The 26,736-nt window shown below is 39.1% G+C and overlaps 3 protein-coding genes across 3 annotated transcripts; all 3 read right to left on the reverse strand.

Moving 5' to 3' along the window:
- Positions 1-208: 208 nt before the first annotated feature.
- tcf25 (transcription factor 25 (basic helix-loop-helix)) lies at positions 209-16,405 on the reverse strand. The gene is made up of 18 exons (XM_061068474.1): positions 16,064-16,405; positions 15,075-15,194; positions 14,877-14,948; positions 14,477-14,598; positions 13,761-13,826; positions 13,572-13,654; positions 12,425-12,555; positions 11,660-11,759; positions 9,889-9,982; positions 9,682-9,774; positions 6,801-6,906; positions 6,531-6,690; positions 6,276-6,363; positions 5,125-5,283; positions 4,551-4,641; positions 3,948-4,027; positions 3,754-3,829; positions 209-828 (listed from the first exon to the last, which is right to left on the reverse strand). Exons 1-18 carry the CDS (start codon positions 16,283-16,285, stop codon positions 661-663), a joined length of 2,031 nt encoding a protein of 676 aa, XP_060924457.1. The 5' UTR covers positions 16,286-16,405; the 3' UTR covers positions 209-660.
- Positions 16,406-18,705: 2,300 nt separating this feature from the next.
- On the reverse strand, positions 18,706-21,445 carry LOC132998699 (cytochrome b-245 light chain). Its single transcript, XM_061068431.1, has 6 exons — positions 21,315-21,445; positions 20,988-21,057; positions 20,187-20,261; positions 20,004-20,087; positions 19,779-19,860; positions 18,706-19,473 (listed from the first exon to the last, which is right to left on the reverse strand). The coding sequence occupies exons 1-6, from the start codon at positions 21,370-21,372 to the stop codon at positions 19,285-19,287; spliced, it is 558 nt and encodes a 185-aa protein (XP_060924414.1). The 5' UTR covers positions 21,373-21,445; the 3' UTR covers positions 18,706-19,284.
- Positions 21,446-22,186: 741 nt separating this feature from the next.
- mvda (mevalonate (diphospho) decarboxylase a) lies at positions 22,187-26,724 on the reverse strand. The gene is made up of 10 exons (XM_061068098.1): positions 26,548-26,724; positions 26,297-26,367; positions 25,532-25,646; positions 25,303-25,449; positions 24,297-24,496; positions 24,003-24,077; positions 23,660-23,878; positions 23,168-23,283; positions 22,940-23,048; positions 22,187-22,641 (listed from the first exon to the last, which is right to left on the reverse strand). The coding sequence occupies exons 1-10, from the start codon at positions 26,711-26,713 to the stop codon at positions 22,561-22,563; spliced, it is 1,299 nt and encodes a 432-aa protein (XP_060924081.1). The 5' UTR covers positions 26,714-26,724; the 3' UTR covers positions 22,187-22,560.
- Positions 26,725-26,736: the final 12 nt, after the last annotated feature.

A 26,736-nucleotide genomic window follows, 5' to 3' on the forward strand; every position in this document is an offset into this window, starting at 1 on the left:
GTTTAACAAAATGTAATTTGCCTTTGAATTCACCTCTGGATTCTTAAGCCATTGAAAGTTCACATGGTCATCCCAATAGATTTCCCAATTATACATCATCAGAGCTTGTTGACGCAAAGCAATGCGAGTAAAACGTAGTTGTGGTTTGAAATTATTCCCACAAAAGTAGGTGGTTAAGTGTTTGTGTGACACAGAACTTGACTCAACATAAGAGCTGTAAGAACTTTATTCTTTTAATAAAGCAGTCCACTGTGAACATGAACAACGGGAGGGGGAAGACAAGGTTTTTTTAATTATTGTCTTAAAAAAACTGTTGTTCGTGACATGAAAGGTTCAATGAAACAATCTGTTTTCTTAATCTGGTAAAAGGTTCTGCTTGATCACGACTGACCGAATCACCCTGAGTAACTTTCTCTCTAATCGATGCCTCGGAGGCAGTGAAGCCGTCTCAAGACACCAACTCACTTGTTCCTTTTACTTGAGTCTTCTGAATTTGTGGCAGTTAAAAAAAAATACATTTATTCGTCCCTCTCCATTTCCTCTGAATTATTACAAACACAATTAAATATTATTTTTCTGTAGTCATTGATATTTTCTGTGTCCACTCGTCTCCTCTTCAGCCTCCTCAGCACTCATCTGTCCTTTTAAGTTCTCCTCCTGTCAGTCCCACTCCTCCTCGTCTCTGTAAGGGTTGTCCTCCCTCGGTGGCTCTTGAAACCTGATGTTTGCCAACATGTCCCTCATCGCCACCATAAGACGATTCACCTCCTGGTTCAGCTCCTGTCCAGCTCGCGCCACCTCCATATCGTCCTCCTGTCTAAGTTCACCCTAAACAAGACAAGAGACGGACATCTTTAACGACTGCTTCAAATTCGAACCAGTTATTTGGCTCCCTCCGAACTTTCATTCCTATTACTGCAAGAATGAGAGCGGATACCACCACCAAGGCCCAACTGTCCCCTTATGAAACCAAATTTAAATTCACTAGATCCAGATTTTTATTTGGATCTGTACCAAATTGCACACACTAATAACGAACAAACATCTCAACATGAATGATTTATTTCTTCAAGATTCATGAATTTTCCCCTGACAAATCAATACAAATGTAGAAAAACACCTGAATGTTAAAGAAAGTGAAAGAAAATCCCAGATCTTCCCCCTGATCCAGATCCAACTTGATCAATCGCTGGATGTTGGAAAAAAGGATTTGTCCAAGTGTGTAATCAATTTGATATCATTTGTTAAGCTACTAACACTGAATCCTCCCACTTGACGGGTGCATAATCTAACACAAATAACAAAACATCAACACCAGGGTAAGCTGGCTTTGTGTTAATGTTGCTTTACAACATGTAACTTTATTTTAAGAGTAAAAAGAGTTGCCCTAACTATATTTCTTTTATCCCTATCATATCTCTTCCTCTGTATAAGTGGATAACATGATCAGGATGGATGTAGCTGTCCGGATGGAAATGTGCCCTGGGCCCAAGTGTTAACAATAAACATGTATAGCTCTGTGTGTAAAAGTACTTGATATGTATGTATCTTAATGTAATGTTTTGAGCAGACGACTAACAGACCAAATAATTCTTTATAAATAAAAATGCAGCATCACACTCAGCGCTGCTTTTGACCTGATTTCGAAACGTCACGGTGAGATCAGGCTTTGACGCATTTTTCAACCACATTACCGAACTGACGCTGTAAATGGATATACATTCACATGGCTCCTCCTTCTGCCACCACTAAAGCAGTTACGATTTACTATGGATTCCCTCTACTGTTTTATGAACTCATTTAAGATAGTTTCAGTCCATCATTAGGCCGGATATGGGGAACATGACAATAACTGCAGGTCAGTTCAAAAACGTGTTCAAAACTATTTGATGACCTACGAGTCCTCGTACTTGAACAGCAGAGTTGTTCCAAAGTTCCCTCTGTTGTACGAGGGTTTTCTGATCTGACGTGTGTGTGATTACTGTATAATTGGGTTTTTAAGGCCAATGAAACATTAGGTTCCCGCTGAATGAGACTTTAGTTGACTGTTGGTAATTAATCAGAGCAGACTGTGGCCGTCACTGTTGAAGCAACATTTCCGTCAATTTTTCCCAGTCCAGGCGGCTTTCACTTTCAGGAAAGAGGCGCCTGAACCGCGGCCACAAACAAGTCTGCATGAATGTTGTTATTGTTTTATGTCTTCAACGACACATAGACAAATGGTGGACAGAATTAACTGCAGCAAGGTCATATGCTTTTTTCAGTTGTCACTCCCTCAGGGGAACCATGAGGGTTTGGAGGAAATGTTTCATCAGTCAAGGATGCGTGTTAGGATGTTTTCCCAGATCTTCTGGCAGTTCAGAAAAACCGAGCAGCCCTAAGGGTCCTGCCATAAATGGGTGTATCTGTGAGTCACTTCAATAACCAGGAAACTCAACCTGTCTCCTACAATGAGTTTGGACTGGAAGCTCAGGGACAAAGGTCAACTCAAAGAGAATTCCAGCAAAAAAAGAGAATTTGGGATAACATCTGGTGTCACCTTTTGGAGAAGTTGCACTTCATCATGAATAAATAACCGACTCCGTGATCAATTTGTAAAGAGACAACTGAGCTTTATTTGAATGTAGGGCTTCAAGCTATTAATCACATGATGTCCCCACATGCACACCATGGGTTCTTTATTCATGTCCAAGATGTTTTTTTCTATTATTCAATTTCGTCAGCACAGAGATTTGTCTTTAAATGACATCACCACAGTTTAGCTCAAGGAAGGACTTGTTGCAGTAGGGTGTGTTTGAAGAAAAACTTAATGTGTGTCTTCCATAAAACTAACTCCCAACTCCTTGAGTCGTGCATTAGCTGTGTGACCTTCACCAACACACTGTGAAACCAGTTTATCTGTGGATGTACAGTGAGTCACAGCACCGAGACGCCAATGATTGTTCTCTATGAGAGGTCTCTGTGCTTGTCATGATATAGCTGAAGTGCTGAATTCGACAACACTGACCATCATTGGCATAAAAGGAAGCACAGTTATTTGGTTAAAGTCCTATTTATCAGATTTACTCAAGTTTTGTATATGTTAGTTGAAGATCTTAATGTCTTCAAAAGTTAGATGTGGAGTTCAACAAGGTTCTACAGTTAAATCAATTCTAATCACCTTATTCAATCTTCCTTTAAGCAACGTTATTAGGTTTAAACTCCAAGCATTCCATAAAGAAATAAAGCCCTGGATTGATTCAGTGTACAGTAACACCACCTTAAGGATTCTTGGCAGACATCAAAAAGAAAAGCATAAGCTCAAGCTCACACCAAAACTTTATATTATGAGTATACAGGCTGTTGCTTCGTAGAGTCTCAAGTGGAACAGGAGCCAGGCTATTCAGTTTTGTTCCAGAAGCAAGACGTGTTAAAGAGTGGGCTTCAAACCTTCCTTATTGATAAAAATGATAGTATAGTTGGGGCTGGCGCTGACTTGCCTTGAACAGCCCCCAATTATGCTGCTATAAACTCTGCTTGAGGATTTCCAATGATGCACTGCGCCTCTCTCCCTTCCTCTCGCTCCATCTGAATGTGTTCATATACAATAAGTGCATGTCACTAACGCACCATCTTCCCTCTTCCACTTTCGCATGTCTCTCCTTCTGTTACTCAAATAAAACCGACTTTAAATAACTTTTTCCCTCGTTCACTATAGAACTGCTGATCAGTTTGTTTTTTCCAGACCTACCTGGCCTGGTCCAATCAACTCACCTGAAGGTTGAAATTTGGCAGCAGTGACCGGAAAAACAGCGACAGTGTACTCTCATTGGATGCACCAACAAACTGCCTATTTGCAGACACAAAAACACACAGCTCATTCAAGTGGATGAAAATGGATCGAAATATTTGTATCTTCTCTGACACTATTATGGAATTTCATGTACACAGATGTATAGCTCTTTTACCTCTCGGGTCGGGTATACGATACGACTGAGTCCAATGGAGGTAGAGGGTCAAAGCCCATCACAGGCTGAGTGGTCACCTCCTGAGGATGTCAAATAAATGATATATATTACTTTTATATATATTATTTGTAATATGTTCATAAACTGCAGCAGCTATTAGTTGGCAATTGTACTATTTGTAGAATACAGGATTACAGAGAATTTTAAAAACCAGTAAAATCCCAAACATTATTCACACTACATAAAATGTCTGGCCTTCAACCTTTTGTCAACAGTTTAAAGGCGAGGCTGATGATACAAGAGTTAAGTCTAATTGATGGAATGTGTTCCAGTGGTGGTGACCTTTCGTGGTACGGAAAACAGCAGGAATCATTAGAGTTAAGAAATAGAACATCAACAATTTGGGTGTGACGCAACTTCACAGAAACAAAACAAATGTATCTGGGGAAAACATTGCTTGGGTTGGGTTTGCAGGTATTTTATAAATACAGACATTTTTCTAATCTGATTAATTTATCTATTAATCTCATCTCTATTGGTGAGTACATGACATTGTGGATACAGTGGTTTGTGTTACAGTGGTTGTTGTTGATCATTTCTTACAAGAGGCAGACTTGAAGTGGCTTCCTTGATCTCAGAGAGGAGGACGTGGCGATGGATGTTCCTCGGTGCACTCTGGTACCTCTGCTTTCTCCTACAACACAAACACATGTTGAAGGTGTTGAGTGCAAGTATTTAAGGACGGTGTTAAGACTCAGTTCACCGGGTAAATAATCCTTATCCTAACACAAGTCCTTAAGGCTGATTTACTATCTATTTATCTGTGCTCTGCTTGTCAATTTGGAGAATGATCTTTGACGATGTTAGCAGTGACATCAAGGGTTGGGTCTTAAACATGGTAACCATAGTAACAGCAAATAGAGTTTACTTTTACAATATAAAGTCTAAAATAAATAGACACATTTCTGATGATTTTCTCGACAACCGCTCATCTAAAAATGTTTCTAGTTAAACTTCCTTGGATCCTCAACAATACATCAGCTACAGTTCATCAGATGAGCAATTGTTGAGAAAGTAAAATGACAGTCACACAGAAAGAAAGAAGTGGGATGACATCTCTGTTGTTGCTTGGCAGAACTGTGACTTGTGGCAGCAGAGGAGGTCCTCGAGGTCTTACTTGTTTTGACAGTCCACCACGAGAGGGTCTTTGGTATCGACTCGATGCAACACTTCCTTCACAGACTCTTCCAACCAAAGCATCACTGCCGCCTCCCTCCACACACTGCAGCTCCTCCCCACATACAGAGCGGTCAGCTCAGCCAGAGCTGGCGGCTGCCTACAGACAGACGGGGGAGGATGACTTTTTAAAGTTGCAATTGAAGATAATTAAGACAAAATAAAGGCAATGAAAAAATATAGAGCATTAATGTATTTGATACAACCTACCAGTCAAGTTTTACTACAACCAAATTTATATCTAGTTTTTATTTTGACTTAAGACTAGTTGTTTTTTTCTGAATTGGCAAAACACTGTCAACTGGAAAACCGACTTTATCGAATCAATCACACAGTTGACAAAACACATTCTCATTCACTAAAGACATTTGGCAGTGAGGTGCACATTGACACAGAATGAAAAACAGAGGTCTCGAGGGTTAAACACAACTAACACCCTGTTCACATAGTCAACACACCAAAACACTAAAAATTTTCACACGTGTCAAATCAGGCTATTTTAGGACCGTAAAATGAATGTTTTGCTCAGACATGAGCTGAGATGGCCTGACCCGGCAGAGCCTCCTGTTAAGGTTGTCAGTTGGGACAACGTGACCTTTAACTGTGGTCAAAGAATATGAATGGTTTATCAATAACCAGTGTTTTCTCAGTATTTGCCTTCCGTCATAGACTCCCCTTCCAAACCCTATAGAAAAAAATTCTCAGGATGGCCGTGGAAAGTGTTTATAGATAGAAACCACTACACCCTGGAAAATTTCCTCAATGGATGTAGGAAAAAAAGGTCATAAAAAAACTTGAAAATCCTGTAGATTTCTTTCAAAATTTAAATTTTTCAAGGATTACATTTATTTTTAATTTATAGCTTACCTGCAGCCTAGGAAGTACATTTAATCAATTACCATAGATGCACCAACTTGTGTTGATTACTATTTAAAATATCTTTAAACATTAATGGCATTGTAAATATTGTTTTATCAGTAATAAAATAAAGCATTTAAAATATTGAAATCATGCATTATCGATAGATTTAATGAAAGAGTTCATTTTCATGGCAAAACATCCTGGTTTATGCAACACTTAATAATACATTACCCTATTTGACTCTTTGGCCCAAAGAAAACATGTGAGGCGACTGTGGCATCTGGCTGCACAGTGCACAGATCCAGCAGAGGCATCAAAACTGCAACACAGGTAGGTGAAAATACACATTTACAACTTCCTTAATGTCAATGTCAAGAAACCCATACTATTTTACCAATTTGATCATGCCATAGACAATGTGAGAAAATGGATGAAGGTTGTTAATTTCTACATAATTATTTTGATGGTAGTGGTCCCCTGTTTTACCTCCAGGGAACATGATGAGGGCGTTCTGCAGCATTACATCGGCTTTGCTTTTCTGTTTGACACTTTCTTCAGGATCCATATCTTCCTGCTGACTGAGATGGAAATGACAAAGTGCAGTGGAGAATGCAAAGTTGGGCAGCTGGGACAGATTTCTGTGCTCCTGAAATGAAAAAGGGATACATTTTTTCGTCAGATTGACACATAAACATCAAACTACAATTCATAACAACATGTACAAAAAACACTTATACACATAATACCACTCTTTACCTCCCAGTCCTGATATAACTGGAGGAGAGGCTGGTACTGTCTGGACCGCAGCATCAGGAAATCAATGAGCAGGAGCATGCAAAGTGGGTCAGAGTCTGGGTCCAAACTGAAAAATAGCAGGAGACAAGAAGAGAGGCAAAAGGTTACTGCATGCACTTCACTAATAATAAAAGTCATTAGGGGATGACACAAAACCGGAAAGAGCAGGATATGTGGTGCTATCACATGTATGTGAATCATAATATTTCCGTAAGTGATAAAGGACAGATTTTTTTCAACTATCAGAAAGGTAAATATCGAAGGCATGTTATTATTTTAATCACTGATCATTTCTCTATATGGTGTTAATTTAGAATGGAGGTGTCAAGTATTGAATGATCCTGTAATTCAGTGCCAGTTAATCCCTTCATATCCAAATCCTTTAGACATAACTGTGCTGTATGGAATCACTTCAGAAACTTTCTTTTCTCAGAAACTCAAAATAACAAAAGGCTGCAACTCAGCACCTGCTTAACATAATTATGCAGTTTCATGACATTTTTTGAAACAAAGCAATAGCAGAAGGTCGGACATACACATAAAAACAAAGAAGACCAAACATCTGAAACCAAGCACAACTCAAGTCTCCCCCCAGCCTGCAGGGTGGAACATAGAAACAATCTCTAAACATGTCTTTGTCCTTTTAAAAAGGCAACATTCATCTTAAATTCCAATGTTACCACTTTGTGTTAAATATATAACACTTAAAAAACAACAGAGGATCAAAAACATCACTGTAATGCTATTTGCTTTTAGTGTACAGACCCGTGGAAACTGACCAACAATTACTGATGTGATTATTTTCTTTAAAACAGTGGACTTGCAGGGTTAATCATATCAAACAGAAAATGTGAGGCACTTCTTCAAACTGTGCTTTCAAATATTCTGTTATAGATCACGTTTCCATTAGGAGCAGTGATTTAATCAGAGCAGCATGGAGAGGGACAGCCGTCAGCTTTTATCCCCTAACTGCTGCCTTTCAAAAAGGACCAGAACATGGCTGTCATGAAGTCAGGAAGCCAGAGTACGATGGAAATCACAGATAAGCACTGAACATTACATGGGCAGCCTCTAAATCTCAAGCTATGGCAGACAGATGGAAGCAGTGTGTTTGAAAATAGCTGTGTTAGTGTGTTAAGGTCTTGTGTAAGTGGTGTCTGTAGCAGCATGACCACAAGGTTTTATGTTGATATATGAGATTCAAATAATGGCCGTTAGCGAATTTTTTTATTACGAATGTAAATGTCAATTATTATTTCTTAATTTATATTGTCATGGTCACACAAATAATTTATATTAGGCTGTACTTCACATAAGAAACACCACCCTCAATAACATAAAACATATTGCAAACTTAAAGACACCCTGCCTCAAGCAAATGTCCAGTTGTTTTCCTTAATAGTGATAATTTATGTACATCAGTAGTCACTCGACATACAACAGACAAAATGTTACATTCCAACTCGAGTCTGAGCAAACCTAACAGGGTACACCTGTACGAAATAAAAATTGGAATTGGTTATTAGTTTGTGAAACACTTTTTATAATATTTGTTGAAATCCTCCTTCATGTCCAAACCACCAATTATTAAACTTGTCTGTGGCTCACAAAAGAATGTAGTAAACACGACCAATGATTGGTTGCATTTTTTAAAAGTGTAGCATGTCTTTTTTTAGCTTTTGCTTTTCCAGGATACCAAACCTTGCTTTAAGTAAAGAGATAAGCATTTGTGTGCAGAGCTTGAACCATAAAAAAAGAAATAAAATGCAGAGAGTTACAGCCATGGTCCCAATATAGGAGCCATATTTTTCAGAAACTTAGGTTTAAAAAAAGTGGGTGTTTTATATTTCAGGACTAGGCAATTAAATGCCAATTCATTATAACAGATATTATTTTTTGAATGGAGCACATACCAGTGTAGCCAGTGCTAGGCTATAGAGTGTTTTCGAATCGGTCTGCAGTGAGTTTTCGGAGTTAAGTGTTTGGTTAGTCCAATTTAGACAGATAGACTGAATAGATTTTTCACGAGCAGAATCAAGGCAGAACTGGAGATGACGTCTTTGGCCCACCGATGCAGGGGTCCAATCAATATTTCACTGGCTCACCAGCATTTGTCCCAGTATCGATGGCCTGAAAGCCTGTCACAGATGACATGATCAAGAAGACTGACTGACTACAGACGTCTGACCCAACAAAAACTTTGATAAGCAGCCAAATGCTGTTTGTCACATGATTATGAGCAGATAACAAAAGTTCAGTTCAAATCCATTCACTGATTTAACCAATGTTATTTTGTCTGGTATACAGTGGGAGCACTCACAAAATTGTGAAAGACTATTTAAGGACATCGCACTCCTGTCATCACTGAGCAGTTGTTCCCCTTACTTCTTGCTCATGTCTACCATCACAAAGGCTCAGCCCTCCAGAACCATAGGGAAAAACCCTGTCTAATAGCTGAGTTAACAGTCTTTGAAGACTATTTTCAAAGTGCAATGACTGCTCTCTGTGGTTACTTTATTCAAGGAAATGAAAGTACTTTTTGTTTAGCAAACAAACCATGTGATCATATGAAATCATTTTCAGTGGGTATCAAATCATCAGACAGAAATGAGTGTCCGAACTCCCACCTTCCTTATTTTGTAGAAATAGAGATAATAGCAAAGATAAGTTTGTCACAAAGAGATCACTGTGGTACAGACTATTAACTAATGTGAGACCAATGTTATTGGTCAGCATTTCAATGGAAAAGCGCAAGATTATTTTCTGTAATCTTTTGAAAAATATTATTTTTGACTTTATACCGTGTCTTTTTTCCCAGAGCCAAAGCTTTTTCTCTTTGTACCTTAAGATCAGTTTGCAGTACTCCAACGCCGTCCGTGGGCAACCGCGCTTCTCAAGGAACATCATGTGCTTGTAAAGAGCAAGATAAAATGCCCTGCAAACAGAAAATGATTGAATCATTAAATTCCTAAGAACACAATTAAGGCTTTGAATGATGAAAGCAAGATGTCTACCAAACACAACAAAGAAGGGAAAAAGAGCAACCAACCTGTTTTCTGGTCTTAAATAATCCAATCTGCTGGTACCTGATGTCAGGTTGAATAAAGGGTGAAATGCGCACTCGAAGCTGTACATGGCCCTTTCTTTAAAAAAAAGAAAAAGAGAGAGAAATAATCAGATTTATTTTCTATATTGCCAACATCCAATGTTCCAGCACACAATGTGTAGCTTAATTCCAACACAGGTTTTGTGTACATTGACGCAGAAGCTTACATTGGGCCTCATTTACCAATATCTGCTTAAGATTGTTCTTAAATTTGTTTATATATATATAAGTTTATATATTAGTCCCACAACAGGTTAAGTTAGGTTACCTTATTTGAACCCTTAGGTAGATTTGTCTTTCAGCCAAAAAAAGAGGAGGCATCCCTTCAAACACAATTCAAATGATAACATACTGACAGAAAACAAGACCACAAAAACCATGACAAAATGTGCCATAATGCTTTGACATCAATAGAGAATTGGATATGGCCAAATGTGCAAATCTAGCTATAACCCATTCAAATGAACAATTGCAGGTGGAACAAAACTATTTCTGTAGTGTTTTGTTTTACCCCTTGGGACTGTAAACCTTCGACCAGGGGGAGAAGCTGAAATTCCCCATGCAGAGGATGCGAGTCATCGTTCCTAATGGAGCTGGCTACTGTCTGTACCTATCTGGTGCACAGGGACTCTAGGCTCTTCTGAGGCTCACCAATCAGACGACTGGACCATTTCACAACATGACTCAATGGGAAAATTTGCCTGATTACAGCAGCAAAGAAGGTTAAGAAAGTTCCTAAGAAAACTCTAAATCAGATTGTCTTCACAAGTCCCTAATTAGCATAGGTCAACACCCAACAATGCAAATAAAAGGACATGAGACTGCAGGGCCGTGTGCTCACAGAGAATTCACAGAAACTGAGAAGATTATGTAATGAGTCTACAGACGGTCGTCTGTCTAACTTTTCTGTCTTATGTTTAAGTTCAACTGATGTCCTGTTATGAAATGAACCAAAGAATCCAAATGTCCTTTGTTAACTTATCTCCCTGGTCGTCCATATAAACTATTCTAGCCATCTACATGCAGAAAGGGTCCGTGATAATAACACAGGTATTGTGGTGTGCACCAAGCCTTGACATTTTAACAATAGCTGTTTTGTTGATTTATATTGGGGGGGGGGGGGGGGGGGGGCAGGGATTTGATTTCATTACTTTAGGCAGGTTATATAAATTAATTTTGTCAATCTAAAACATTAAGTTAACCCTATACACTATAAGCTGATATTATACTAACCAATTTATTTCTTTTTAGACAAAGATTATTCAGGTCATTTGAGAAAACAATCTATGTGACGAATTAATAACAATAAATGCACAGTACATGCCTGATCTTCTAAGACGTGATGGAAAAAAGACACAGACTTAAAAAGCTGAATCATGTCTGAAGAGGAGCTGTGATTTCATATCTACGGGCAAAATCTGGTGTCTATAAAGGAAAAAATAAAGAGTTTGTAGATTAAGTGGACAATGGCAAAGCCAGACTTTTTGTATCAAAATTCAATTAAGTTGATACCATTATTGAAACAGGCCTCTTTTTTGAGCCACAAATAAATCAGCGTTTAGCTCAGACCAATAAGTTGTAGGCGTGTTATAGTTACTGACTTAAATATATACAAGGAAGATTCTTCTAAGTGATTTCAGGCCTTAAACACATTTGTTATCTCGTCTTTGGTTTAGAACAGTCAACATTTATGAAGAGAGCCAATGATCCTCACCAATGAGATCCCTGGCCATCTCCTGGTCCTCCTGTATGCGGCAGACATCAGAAAGCTGCAGCACGGAGTCAATGTGGTAAGGATTGAGCTGTAGAAGCGCCTGCGGGCAAAAAAAGAGACGAGAAAAAAAGGGTGAAACCGACAGAACGACAAAGACGGTTAATAAAAGTATTTAACAGAGGAAAGTTGAATGAAATACAAGAAATTAGACTTTAAATTTCAATAAAAAATAATCAGGCAGTTCAAATATTTCTGCAAGATTATAGATTTGTCCAGATAATGTCTGTTTGGAAGTTTCCCATTTGTTTTCTAAGGAAGTGAGGAACAACCTGCCTGGGGGACTGTGTCAATGTACGCCATCTTACACAGAGAGAGCAATTTATCTCGGCAAGTCCTTCACCATTTAACCACAGACTCAGTTGTCTGTAGTGTTCTGATGTATGATAAAACTCCTTCACAGAGTTGTAAATAGAGGTTGCTGCAAGTGATTTTGTTAGATGGTCGGTGGACTTTGTGAGAGATATGATTATACCACCACAGAGATAATTTATATTCAAAATCTAACAATATTTAATACAGAATATTCTGCCTCGGTTCATTTTAGTTTGCAGTTATCTTTAAGTAATTGTCTGCGTATATAAGAAACCCATAAAGGCCATATTGATATATTTTTATTGTAACGTGAGTCGATATGGCAGCCGCTGTTGTTTAGTTGTTTATCCATTCATGTATTCATCAACTACAAATGAGGATATTTTATTTTACCACTATGTTGTTGGGATCCATGGACTCTACAGCATCCAGGAACTTGAACTGTACTTGTTGATAGTCCCGACTGTGCTCATAGGTGAAGTAATGCACGCCATCCTTTGATTCCAGTAAAGTCATTGAGATTCCTGTGGAGAGCAGAGTTATAATTATCTTACAACACATTTTAAACAAAGTTACAATGTGCTTCGAGGAAAGACTAAATTAAAAAGAACATAAATTAAAACAAGAGAAAGGCAACACAAAGAAAGACACTAAAGGGTGAAAGGAAGAGAGGCTACAGTGGCTTTATGAATCTCATTACATTTTTCAGTTAGCTTCCTCTTCACTCCTCAAACTGACCTCAAAGTAAATAACAACTCTCAATAAATGTGGGGAAAACATGGGATCTTTTGTGTATAAACTAATGTTGAAACGAAAATCACTTCTGAACCACCTAATATTGATAAAATATGTTTTGGGGGATACAAAAAAAAAACAACATTATTTATAATATTTCATATTTTAGACCATTGCTGTTTGTTTGCTGTTTTCACTTTGTGCCGCCCCTTAATTCAAAGTAGTAAAATCGCAGCATCTCAGGTTGTGCCACGGCTGATCAACAGCATTATTTACAGATAAGCATGATGAGACAACCTAGATTTTAACAGTGACGCAATGTTGTTTAAATATTAGGGAGATCTGAGTAGTGGCGAAGCCAATAGTGTTAAAAGCATAAAGTTTATGAGAAAAGTTTTTGCCTTAACTTTCATACCGAGGAAAAAGTCTAAGTGAGTCAGCAAATGTCTGAGAACATTTCTGTTTATTGATATGGCCGGGTTAGCTACTTTAATAGCTGCCTACATTTGTGAGAAAAAAAACATCATGAAAAAAAAAGGATGATCAACCAACAGTAAGATAATTGTATACTACATCAATGGAGGCTTTCAGCGTGACACAACGAGGCAGTCTTTGTGATGACGTTAGTGTGACAAAAGTAACTTTCATCCTATATTATAATGGCTGCATGAACAATCCAGGTCCAGGCAGTTAAAGCGATTTGGGAAATATAAAAGTCCTTGATTTCAATGGGCTTGAAGCATTAAAAGACACCAACATGTATCGGCTTATGCCGTCATCGGGGTGTCAACACACTCTTATCTACCTGTGCGGCTGAAGCGAGGCCAGCTGTCCTTGGGACTGGTCATCCAGGTGCTGCGGTGAAACTGCCTATTTCGATGTCGAGGTCTGGCAAAAGATAAACAAAAAATGAGAAGAATTTACAATATAAAGACTTTAGGAGCTGAACTATTAATTTTCAGACAAACTCATAAAGATCCCCGGTTCTTATTACCTTTGGTCTCCGAGAACAGCTCGAGCCCCGAAATATCTTTTCAGCTCCGTCTCTGAGTTGAGATTCCTGATGAATTCACACACAAAACAGCAGGTTGAGAGATGACGATTTAAGGTTGAGGAAATATGGTCCAAGGAAAACACGTTTAGATTTTTCTAGACAAGTCCATCCAGGCTGCTCCGGAATCAATAACACAAATACGGACCAAACAATGGTTAAAATTACATAATTAAGAGGCAGCATTTAGTATACGTATGCCAACCTAATTAAATAAGCCATCCCATCCATGATAGTTTAGGAAGGCCAGTGTTCAAACACACAAAAAAACATGTTTGACTGTATCTTCTGTCAGTGAATTAGAACAACGTCAAATTAAGTATATAAGATAAGTTTGCTTTGCTTTCAACACAGATGATATAACAGATTATTGAAATTGCCTGCTTACTTTTCGGTGCACAACATATTTCACCCATTCCTGACTCTCTGCTAATTCACTGTAGAGCATCACCAAAGATAAATGGTCTCCAAACTGTTTGGAGACAAGGTTTGTGTGGTGTGAAGCTCCACCACGTGGTGGCAGTGAGGCATCACACTAATATTGAGAATGATCATATGAGCTGTGTAGCATTGAATAAAGACTAAAAAATACTCTATTAAAATAAAAAATCTTGTCTGGATGTACTTTTTGTGTCAACATGGGGTGTGTGTCTCCTCACCTGTGCTCGACATGTAACACCGATCGTCGCTCAGAGCCTCCGCAATCTTCATTCTGCAAACTCAGGCCATTGTGCTGCTCCAAGTCCTCCAGCAATAAATCAATGTTATCTTCCGGTGCAGCCTTTTAAAACACCACAGAGAGATTAATATAGACAAATAGTGAAGTAAGTGTGACAACATGTAATTGTTGAATGGCCAAAATGAGCTACAGTTTTGAATAGTGTGGGCTTCCTTTCTTTGTCTTGATTCTTAGTTTGTATACATATTGTCAATAAAGTGATTTTCTTTATGAATGTAAAAATGCAAACAAATATATTATAAAGTTACTACTAAGTGATCAATTACAGAGTAGCTTATCATTTAGGTTTTAGAGCAGATATTGACCACTTCTTAACGTACCTGTCGATCCTCTGACGTCACTTTTGTCTTCTTCTTTTTCTTCTTCTTCTTAACTCTGTCTCCAGACACAGACTATTAAAGAAAATAGAGATGACAGTTTGAAACATGCAAAGATACACATTTAGATCGGTAGAATATTTAAGTCAAAACAGAAGATCATAGAAGAAGAGGCCCCAACTACATTCAATCAATCTTTACCTTTGTAGATGTTTCCTGTGATTTGTCAGTCTCTCCATTTTCATTCATTTTATTTCCATCTGGTTTCTCTGCCTCTTCATCCGGTGAGATCTTCTCGGCGTCATTGTCAACATCACATATCTAATAAAATGTAAAATTGGCATTAAAGCGTGCAGGCAAGGAAGTTCTAGATGTGGTTAGAATATCCATTGTTTGGTGAATCACTGATTTAAAAAAAAAAATACCCAGTATAAAGACAACAACAACTTTCCCTGAAATTATGTCATGGTTACAACAAATCCAGTACAACATCTGTGAGTTCAAGATGTCAAAGTTACAGATACACAAAATCCCTGTTGTGAGCCATGGCTTGTGGGCGGCATGAATACAACACAAGCATCATCATTGAGTCTTATATATCATTTAAATTAAACTTGTCCTGTACAACTGAAAGAATTAATTTCACATCCTGGTTTGGAAGGGGTGTCTCAGTTTCCCTTTAGATCTCAAAGTTATTTTTAAAAAATGTGAGTCTGAGCATGACAGAATAATGGGATGATGATATATTACCAGTCTTGGTAAACATTGATCGATTCAATGTGAGGAACTCTTTAGTATATGTAAACATGTAATCACAACAAGCCTTTCTACCCACTTCATTTCAAGTATATAATGTCTGATACCATCTTTAACAAAGGTATGAAGGAATCCACACATCTGTCCTAAACTTTCTTTATCTTTATGAATTGTCTTTTCATAACAATAACCGGTTATTCAGGTGAGGGTGTAGCTGGGGGGACAGGTTGGATCCTGGGGACGTTTTAAGCTTTTTGTACACCTCAAGCAGCGTTATGCACCTTGTTGTCAATACAATGACATAATTCATGTGAGCTAGCAGCAGGTTTAAAGGAGCCGAGCTAACACACACACCACGGCTCGGGTTCAGCCAGGCGCCTCAACAGAGAGCTAGCTAACCTGACGCAGTAGCGAGCAACACGTCGTCACCTCACCACTTCATAAATGTTGCTGAAGTTCTTCTGAGCCTTGTTCTTCTTCGCCTTCTGGCTGCTGTCTTTCCTCGCAGGCGGCTGGGAGACATGAGCCACGTCCAGCTGCTCGTCCTCAGCCTGCTGCTGCTCCTCAGGACCGGAGCTCGAAGTTAGCTCCCCGAGGTCCAGGGCCTCCTGACCCCGCTGCTTGCCCCGGAGCCTCCGCAGAGCCCGGGTCGACATGCTCCGCTGCCCACGGACACACGGACACTGGGATGTTTGTGATTGAATTAGTTTGTGAGAGCTGACAGCCACTGTGTTGACCACTAGATCTTCATCTTCTTCTTCGTCGTCTTCTTCGTCTTCTTCTTTCTTTCCCTATGATGATGATGTTTAACAGCGGTTGAGAAAGAACTTATCGGTGCATTACCGCCACCGTCTGGAAAGGAGTGTGAGTCCAACAAGTTCCACAGAGTGAGACATGGCAGCCAGTGGAGCGACTACTTCCGCCCACAGTTCCCTGATGAAACCACATCTAAATCGAATATAAATATCAGTCCCGTTAACAGGTTAGATTCCCCCCCCCATCAAGATCGATGACTGTTACATAAAACTGTGTCTAAAGTGACCTGGCTCAGTTTTTATTTTATATATCATTGAAGTGAATGAATTTCATCATTCAGTATTTCAGGTATTCCCCGGTTAACTTGGTTTTGATCAACACAAAATCATTTTTGTAACACTACCATTCTAATGCACAACATGGGTCAAAACTGAACCGTATTAATTTCCTACTTTATTTCATGCACAGTGTGTCTTTGCTATATTTTTTAAAATAAATGTATTTTATCATTAATATTGTATTTCTACTTTTACACACATGGGTCAAAAATGACCCACACAGTATGTATTCACTAGGCAACACCTACCATTCATTTCACACAGCTGCTTTTTCACATTTGATGCAAGCAAGTCTTATTTTCAAATCCATTACTAGTGAGAAAGAGAATTGTGTACAATACTAACTAGCTTATTTTCTGGCTGGCTAATCATAGCTAGATCAACTAAATAAAACTTGAAATATAACAGTTTAGACTTATTAGACAGATTGATATGAATTTGAAAATATGCATTTGATTTTCTTTATCCAGAGTTTAGTACGGCTGGTCTCAATAATTTCTAACGTACGGTTGATGTTTATAAAGATGCTGAATGAGGAAGATGAGGAGGCAATTCTCTGTCCTGATTCTGAGTCTGAAATCTCTGGTGCTGAGGACCTAGACTTTGTTCTTCAGGATTAAGCTGGAGTTGTGGGTGTGTCTTTGAATCCAACTCTCTTAATGGAGAAGGCTCCTATGATACATCAAAAGACTCATCTTTGATGTATCAAAGGAGCAAATATATATAAAAGAATATTACAAAGAAACACCCAGCCATGCATGAAATAAGACAGGAAAAGAATAAGAGTGATTTTTGACCCATGTTGTGCATTAGAAAGGTTTTGCATAGCTTGTTTAAAGGGTTAAAGAAAGTAGGGGGACAAACTTTGTGATCCAGATCAGCACTAAAATGTAAAGGGTTCTACGATGAGTCATGCATCAACCCTCCACAAAATTTCATGGAAATCAGTTTTTTATTTCTAAATTTATTTTTTTGTTTTTAATTTAATTTTTTGTTTTTAAATTTATTTATGTATTTAACTCCTGCGCAGAAGTGGACTGCGATTAATTTGTTTTTTTTACAATTTGTTCTCTTTGCCCATTCAAATATTTATGTGTGTCACATGCAAAAATGGGGGATTTGTATATCTTCCACAGACTATGTGAAACCTCACATTTAAAAATATGAGTACATGCACACAAAGTATGTCTGCAGCTGCAAAACTTTATTTCGGCTTCTGAAATTGTGAAGATTTCTACAAATGACGAATTTACACATTCAGAGTTTTTTTCCCCCAAGCACACAAAAGGTGAAGCACAACTGCAGATCATTACATTATTTGTGAAACTCATTTCATAATTTCAAACTATGTATTATTCTTATTGGATTTGAAATATCTTATGCAAAATGTTTACTGCTCAGGTCTCTCAATCTGATGATCTCTCAAGCAGAAAGAAGTGGAAACGCGAGTAAAAGTGCCTGAACAGGACCGGCAAGTTTTAAATCACTCTTTATTATGCTCAGCCTTGATCAAAATGATTGTGTACAGGACTTTAAGTTGAAAAGCATTCATAGGAGACATTAATGTATAAAAACTCCATTCAGCATTGTACATTTTTGGTGTGTCTCATCTGTTACAGCCCCACAAATTAAAATGAGGAAGTAACATCTTACCCTCATCCAGGTGCTTCACAGGTCAGCTGTGACTGACAAAAAGAAAATAACAAGAGACAAGACATGACACCAATGTGAAACATGTGTGACAACTAGAAGTTAAGCCAAAGGAATTTGTCTTTTATTTTTCTGTCATTAGCAAACAACAGATTGCAATGTGACAAGACTGTAAAAAAAAACAAAAAACAGTTGAGACGAGAGCAGGAAATTCTGGTATATTGAAAGCCTTTGTTTGCGAAAGGGGGAAGTTGCAAATGTCATCACCTAAAACAATTCTAACAGGGAGGGTTGTAAAATCAGATGCATGAAAGTACAAACTGAAGACATGATGAGATTCAACAGGTTTATTTACGAGACATGAAAAGTAGAGCAAAAAATGATGTATGGTCAATGACAGGCTGACACTGGCAAAATACGTTTCAATTTATAGCAACAGTAAATTGTAGCCTTTCAGTATTTTGATTAGTTGACTTAGAAATACAGAAATATAAAAAGGATAAGAAGACACAGTAATACAATATATACATTACACAATATAATGTGAAAACTATGCAAGACAACACAATACGCAACACAGCTTAAAATACATGGTGGTTTGTTCAGAAACATATATTGGTTTACACCTTAATCAAAGCAGTAAAAATACATGTGGTTGACACTAAGCAGCTACATCATTTACATGTATCTCCTCTGTGTTTTGTTCAACAGTAAAATATATATATGTATTGACATATTTCTTTGTAGGTACAAAGGATGTTGTTCAGTCACCAGGTTCACTGAACCTCAGAAAACGATTTATTTTTCCAGACTCACAGAACCTGGTGATGTCCCGCTGTGACTGGTCTTAACATTTCCAAGCTCTCATTGCAGATACTGGATGACACACAGAGGACGGGGCACTGGGCCGGTTACTCATTGTCAGTAACAGAGAAAGGGTTGTCATAGGCGGCTCCTTCCAGGTCGTCCACCCGTTTCCTGTGCGTCTCTGGAGGAGGTCTCGGAGGTGGATTCTGAGGAGGGTTCTTCATGCTCTCTGCCGGCTTTCGAACCTCCTTCCGTGGCAGAATGGGCTCCCAGTGTTCACCATGGATAGCTGCCTATAAAAGCAAGAACATGATAAAGAATGCCAGTCAGTAATGGTTGCGTGTATTGTAAATCCAGTTAAACATGATTCAACCTTAGGGTTAATTGCCAAATTTAGACCTGTTGAAGCATTCAGTCACACCCCTGACTGTCAGCTTTCATAGCCAAAGGGCTGTGTCTCAATAGAGGAAACTGTAATAAAACAATCTCTTCCTTGTTACCATCAACCGGCCACTTCCTTCCTTCAGCTCACAACTTTATCAAGGTAGACAATATTTAACCTGACTGGAGAATAATACAGTGAGTACTTCCAACTCACCGACAGGTAGATGAGGCTGGCGATGCCGAGGCAGACGCAACCGAGGACTGTGGCAAGCATGAAACCTCCAGGAACACAGATTCTGAAGAAAAAATACCAAAAGACACAAAGAGACTTTCAGAACAAAAGACCAGATGACAAGGAATTCATCTTTTGCCTGACAGACTGACTGTCAATGAGAGGAATGCTGTTCAGCAGAGGAGAGAGTTTTATAAGTTCACTCACGCAGCATGCAGAAATGCTCTGACGTAGTAGTTCTTTGTCAATGGCCCGAATGCTTTTACAACCACAGTGAAGCAGTGCTGACCCCTGACGCAGAACAGGAATCAGAAGTGAACAATAATCATTGCAATATTTAACTACAACGGATTATGTTACAAAAATCTAAAATGTTAAAACATCACTCACGTTCTCTCCATGCTCGTGCCCTTGGACCTCTTGCTTCTGGGATACTCCAGAAGACACACAAACACTCCGGCAGCACTAGTTTTCTGTCAAGGCTGATTCATGTCACAGGGTTCAATAGGTCACATAACTCTGACTGACAGCAAATCCGAGTGAGTTTAAATAAACATTAGTGGACCTGATGAATTTACTGATTGTTTCTGACAGAAAGGAAAATGTGCAGTACAGTAAGAATTCAGAGAGAACAATTACTTCTGTCATGTTTTCTTTTCACCAGTGTAAAATAAATCATAACTCTTGTATCTTGATAGAGGTAGGCACATGAGACTTATTATATATTAGTTCAAGCCTTAAATCAATAGAACATGAGACCAGGTTTAAATTTTTAACTTTGCACACAAGGTTTTTCAGCTCCTATCGATGCTGTTTCCATGTGTCAACTATAAAATACTATAAATATACATGAACTTAATAGGTTGTGGCATCAATTTACTTTCCACCCTATATTTTAGCCTAAATCTAAATCTCATTTGTGCGTTTATGCTTGTAATGTCTGAATTCTTACACAGCATGGTATTGTATATTGAAACTGTAAAAATACAAATAATAAGTCGACAGTTTCACAATGTAGCAACTTAATTGTGTCTCCTGTTTAGAATATATATCATTATTCTTATTTGTTTTTATCCGAAACGACTTACAACTAAACTTACACGCAAAGAGTTCTTATCTTTTCAATAAAACAAAGTATAGGAAGAGATTAAACACGGTTGATATGAATTATGAAAAGTATATGAAGGATACACAGCATAAGCAGCAAACTGCCAGCCCCTGAACTGTCCGGCCACCCCCACAATACCTCCAGTAAGCAGAACTGAAAGGAGCAAACAGGAAGATTAAATAAAAACGAGAATACAACAAATATAAGTGTGAAAACACACACACTTTACTTGACTCTCAACAAACATACAAGCTTGTGATGAAGTAAACATTTACTTTTAGGCTGCAGTTTTAAGTTTCACCAAAATAGAAATAAAGTTACAGATGCATGTAAATATCTAATGTTACAATGTTGAAGCAGAATAATAACAACACCGGTTGGAATGTGGAAAAAAAAAAAGAAATACTCACTGAGTCCTGAAGCCAGAGCCTGCTCATTGGCCCACATCGCCCACTCTATCTTACCCATAGTGTTCACCTCTTCAGTCTCAGTGCTCTGAAACCCTCTGAAAGTTCCCTCACTGACTCGCAGCTTTGATCGACTCTACAAGGAAGAAGATGTATTTTCCGAGATGTGAGGTGTGTGCATGTTTGAGCGGGGGGAGGGGCTTCGACAAACCACCACGCCCCATTTGACGTCATTTCCCAAAGGAGTGAGACAAACCAGACAGGTAAACAATCAAACAGGTGGATTTGGAGTTACTTTTAAATATAGAGGGATTAAGTCTAAACACTTTTAAAGATGACAGATTTGTCAATCAATGGAGGAATGAGTGAGTTTTCTCAAACATTTGGCCAATCGGTGTTTTCAAAGCACATTTAGCTTTTACACTTTTTAAAACGCTCCAAGTTTCAAAACTAGAAGTAAGCAGCTTGGCAATGTATGTAAAATGATGTATAACAGTTTATTATCATGTTTTGTTGTCATCTGTTTTATTTATGTATTTATCCAGGAAGCTCCCTTATCTCTTCTGCCAAGGAGTCCTGGTCCTGTGTTTTCTTTGTGTGATCGAGGCATTTACAAATACAAGTGGGGACAGATAACAGTCAACACATGTAAGACACAGCAAATAAACTAAAGCTCCCACACACAGACATTTGGGAGTCACTGGTGAACATGGATCACGGGAAATTACATTGTTTTATGAAACATTATATTAAAAGAACTTTAAACTTTCCTACAGAGTGTAATTCCAAGTTAGTTCCTTAAAGAAACAGGTTAACTATAATCTGGTAGTGTTATGTCAATATAAATGACTATGCAAAAACAAGAAGGAACCACATTTTACTGACGAAAATATATTTTATTCTACTTTACAGAATAAGACGAACATCACTGAAATAGGTTCTGTATGTTTACAAGTATCAATTTATTGTCAAATAACTATAATAATCAAACACAGCATGGACTCATAACCATCCTTGGCGAAGGTAATAACTGTCTCTAAGAAATATTGCAAGCTATGAAAACATTTTCTAAAAATACAGTGTAGTGTAAAGACTGAGGGACACCAATTCAATTTGAGACATGAAGGGAGAAATATAAGCATCAATAGTAGTAAAAGAGATGCCTGGTGTTTATAAAAAAAGTTATTTAGGACCACAAATGGCTTCTTTATTGCTCTGGGGAACTTTGCTTCTTCCGGTCTGCAGGGCATCATGCAGTCTTCTTAGGCAGACCATCAGATCCAAGCAGATGCTCAGTGGAATCCTCCACAACACACGGGCCTGGTCCAGCCTTGAAAAACAAAACAAGATCGGACTTTTACCAGAGAGGCCTCTTGAAGTGTCTGAGTGTTAATGTCTAAAATACATCAGACTTAAAAGCATGAATTACATCTTAACCCTGAATCACAAACGTCAAAGACTGGACTGATTCTCTGCTGTTGTGTCTGTAAAGCAGAAGAGCTGCTTTACAACACACTATGTGCTACAATACTCAACCAAAGTAATGCAACACAGTGTTACATAGGCATGTTTAAAAGGAAATGCAGACATGAATCTAAACTTGTGTGTGCGAGTGTGTGTCTGTGTACCTTGGTACTAATAATGTAGCTTATTCCCTTCGGCATGGGGTCTAGACCAATCGCCTGCTTTAGCTCCTCAGAAAGTGAAGCACAGTGACCTGGAAGACCCTTAATAAACCTGTTGAAAAAAAAGAAAACTGAGAGGGCTGAGAGAAAAACACACCTTAATATTTACAATAGTACAGAAAGGTACTTATCAGAGAACTAAGAGGTAAAGTCCAGGAACTGTTAACTCACTGTCCTCCGTTGGTTTCTGGGGGAAAGAAATGTTGAACCACCTGGAGGAACTCAGGAACGTGCTGCTGTAGCGTGAAGATCACTGCATTGGGCCCTGCGTCAAAAGTGTAGGCAACCTAGAAGGAAACCAACCCATGGGGACTGTCACATAAAGATGTAGAGATTCTCTATCTCCAAGTCAGAAGACTGGGATATACGTTTCACATATTTATTACAACAGCTCAGAAACTCAGCTGTGAGAACAGACTCTCTGTGGTAGTACTATAGAGGTCAGGGGGCTACAGTTACACACACTCTGTGAAATCTATTATTACAAAATGACATACAAATGATGTTTGTACAATGTGTTAATATGCAGTGATAATTTTATGGAAAAAGCAACAGAGACCGTGATCCAGATGGACGAATGTGACACTAGATTAACAAACAAGTTCCTGCCTCAATGTTTTTTGTCTTCTAGGAGCTGTGTCTCCGAGCTGAGAGGTCACTCACCCTCGTCTCCCCGTAGTGCTGGTTATATCGATGCACCAAGTTGATGACCTGTCGAGACACATTATTGAGGTAGAAGATGGGAGGGTAGGTGTCGAGGCAGGTGGCATGGAACTGGTTACTGTCCTTCATGGTCAGCTCAGCAAACGCAGTGAAGTCCTTTTTCTGCACCGCTTCGATCATCTCCACCATTCGGCCGGGGACAACAGACTCAGCCCGATGCTGCACACAGGGAAAGAATGGAAATACACCCTCTGGTCAGTATCAGTCAACTGGGTTTAAATGAAGCGTACTGACAGTGATGTTAGTATATTTATTCATGCGTGTTGGACGGTGAACACATTACCTTTAATAGACAGCTAGTTTGTACACTGGTTTGCATCCCGGAGGTGCTGCCCACTTGTTTACGCTCAGCACTGGCCTGTGAGCAAAACACATCAAATTAGAGCCGCTGTAACTTTGTACTAATCTCATTTACAGTGAGGACATGAAATACAAGTTCAGTCACTTAATCTTACTATTCTTATTTATACAAGTACAAATAACAAGCAAGTACTTTTCACATTAGAGACCGTATTTGCCAGCACATCACTGGCCCACGTCTATTCTTTCATTCTCCAACACACATAATCACACTTACCACAAGTACAAGGATTCTGAGCTCAGGCCAGTGAGTCTCTGGCTCCACCTGCTGCGCGAGACTGTCCTTGCCGTCATCTTTTTTCCCCATGATCCACTGCACGAAACCCCCATACATACTCCTGCAGGCGCTGCCTGAGCCTTGCCTAGCGATGCCAGACAACTCCCCCTCCACGCCAAACACCTGAGCCAGAGTGTAAACTGCAACAGAGACACAGAGGTCTTATTAGTTTGTAAAAACTACATTTCTCCATGAGGTTAAATGATACTTAAAAGGGATAGGTCACCCAGAAACTCATTATCTACTCGCCCCTATGCCGAAGGGTGGGGGGGGGGGGGGTGGGGGGGGTGAAGTGTTTGAGTCCAGAAAACACTTTTTGAGTTTCAGGGGTAAACAGTTTGGATGATTAGTGACCTATCTTCAGAAGTAATAAAACCACAGAAAAAACTTCACGTGCCTCCATACTGATCGTGTGGTGTCGTTCAAGTGTCTGGAAGCCCCGACATTCATATCCTACTGGAAATAAGGTCCTTTCAACCTTGTTTTAAGCTTAAAAGTCCAACAGAAGTGGATAAACTAGTGGACATTAGCATTTCCAACGGTCCCTGAATGCACCTCATAGGGAGCTATCAAAACAAGATGACAATGACCTCGTTTGGAGTTGAATATGAATGTTGGGGCTTCCCGACACTTGGATGACACCACAGCAGCAGTACGCAGGCATGTTATGGTTTGTCTGTTGTTTTACTGCGTCTAAAGAAGGACTCACCATTGACATTCTGCTTTAACAAAGTTTACCCCTGAAACTCCAGAAGTGTTTCGTGGACTCAAACACTCAAATACCCCCCCTCCCATCGGCATAGGGGTGAGTGGATGATGAGTTAATTTTCATTATTGGATGAACCATTCCTTTAAGTTTGTGCAACTATTCACATCGAAGAATGGACAGAGGCAACATAATGTAGTTTGTGTGATTATATTCCATTAATTGCAATAGTTTTCTCACCTAGGCAGGCGAATCCAGCAGCGGAGGAGGCGAGTCCTGCAGCAGTGGGGAAGTTATTAACTGAGCAGATGTGGACTTTGTGGGACAAACCGGTCAAATTCAAACCAGGGTCTCCATCGTTACGTCTCTTCCGTGCCAATCTTCGAACTGCGAACAGAACACAGAAGAACGACATTAGCCTGCACTCTCTCGGACTGCCAGAGGGTGAGACAAAACAGACAGGACTCACTCTCTCTGAGACAGGACTGTATTCTTGGATGGGTAATGTCCTCCTCTTTGCCGTTGAGCCATATTCGATCCTCCTGGAATGATCTGCTCGTTGCAACGGTTGTGGTTGTTTTCAGCTAAACAGAAGAAACCAAATCTGTTACAACACGTAGGCCCTCATGTCACTGGTACGATGTCAAATTGAAAAACTTGAGCCTCAAGATATTTGCACATCACATTATACAAGCACAATTCAAAGGCAATGTCCATTTTAAAAAATTGGGATCATGAATTTATGCAGAGTTATTTGGTAAGTTAGCCTTTTACAGCAACCTTGTCACATGGTTGTCGACACTTTGCCCAAACACCAGCTCTGCTCCGAGATATTTCAAGACAAAAAACTGTTTATGGAGTCTTTACAAGTCTTAAAATTATTATTGTTTTTCATCCCCCTCTGACATTTTATATATTTATTTCATCTATTTTATCCTATTGCGTTGTTATTATAGCTTTATAACGTTTATTTTATGGTACTTCACAGCAAGCATTCAGTTTTGAAGTACTTTGAGCTGCACGAAACTGTATGAAAGATGCTTTACAAATGAAGTTTGATTGATTGATATGAAAGCAGCGAAACACACTCATTCACTGTAGCTGCTCTGTACAGGAGCAAAAGAGGACATCTGGAAAACCTCCCGTTTTCTCTCTAACACACACAGACACACACACAGACGCAACCACACACACACACACACACTGTTGGTAAAGTGGTTGTTGACTTAAATACCTGGTCTTGATGCAAAGTGACGCTCAGGGACGAGTTAATGGGGAGGATTAGTTCTTCATCTCTCTTCCCCCCTGAAAAGAACATGAGTTGAACACACAGTAAATGACTGAGTGTCGGTGTCAAACTGTAAATGTGTGAAACAACACGAGTGACGAGTGTTTACTAAGACCTGACAGCTGGGTCACACTCAGGAAACACTCGTCTGATCGTTTAAACCGGGTTTGACCCATGTCACCAGAGGACGTACTCACAGTATTTGATGACAGCGATGTTCACAGGAGCGCAGCAGGTCACTGTGTTCGGCTTCTCCATGTTTCTCTCCAGCACCAACCAGTGAAACCAGCAGTGTGAAGTGTACCGGTACTGGTGCGGTTTAACAGTCGCTGCTCCTCTCGTGTTCTGCAGCTTCCCTGTCATCGACTGGAGCCTTCAGCTGTCGC

This window comes from Limanda limanda, chromosome 3 (assembly GCF_963576545.1).
Source record: "Limanda limanda chromosome 3, fLimLim1.1, whole genome shotgun sequence".
Taxonomy (NCBI): Eukaryota; Metazoa; Chordata; class Actinopteri; order Pleuronectiformes; family Pleuronectidae; genus Limanda; species Limanda limanda.

Bases quoted from the DNA above. Each gene is read 5' to 3' on its own strand.
- tcf25 (XM_061068474.1), bottom strand. From the start codon at position 16,285: ATGTCGACCCGGGCTCTGCGGAGGCTCCGGGGCAAGCAGCGGGGTCAG. The intron at 6,364-6,530 runs GTAAAACAGGGG...CCTGTGTTGCAG, and splicing joins CCTCATCATGTTCCCTGGAG to TTTTGATGCCTCTGCTGGAT. The intron at 3,830-3,947 runs GTAAAAGAGCTA...GTCTGCAAATAG, and splicing joins TCGTATACCCGACCCGAGAG to GCAGTTTGTTGGTGCATCCA.
- LOC132998699 (XM_061068431.1), bottom strand. From the start codon at position 21,372: ATGGGTAAGATAGAGTGGGCGATGTGGGCCAATGAGCAGGCTCTGGCT. The intron at 20,088-20,186 runs GTGAGTGATGTT...GTTCTGCGTCAG, and splicing joins GGCACGAGCATGGAGAGAAC to GGGTCAGCACTGCTTCACTG. The intron at 19,474-19,778 runs GTGAGTTGGAAG...TTGCTTTTATAG, and splicing joins CCAGCCTCATCTACCTGTCG to GCAGCTATCCATGGTGAACA.
- mvda (XM_061068098.1), bottom strand. From the start codon at position 26,713: ATGACAGGGAAGCTGCAGAACACGAGAGGAGCAGCGACTGTTAAACCG. The intron at 26,368-26,547 runs GTGAGTACGTCC...TGTTCTTTTCAG, and splicing joins CATCGCTGTCATCAAATACT to GGGGGAAGAGAGATGAAGAA. The intron at 23,284-23,659 runs GTGAGTGACCTC...GTTTCCTTCTAG, and splicing joins AGCACTACGGGGAGACGAGG to GTTGCCTACACTTTTGACGC.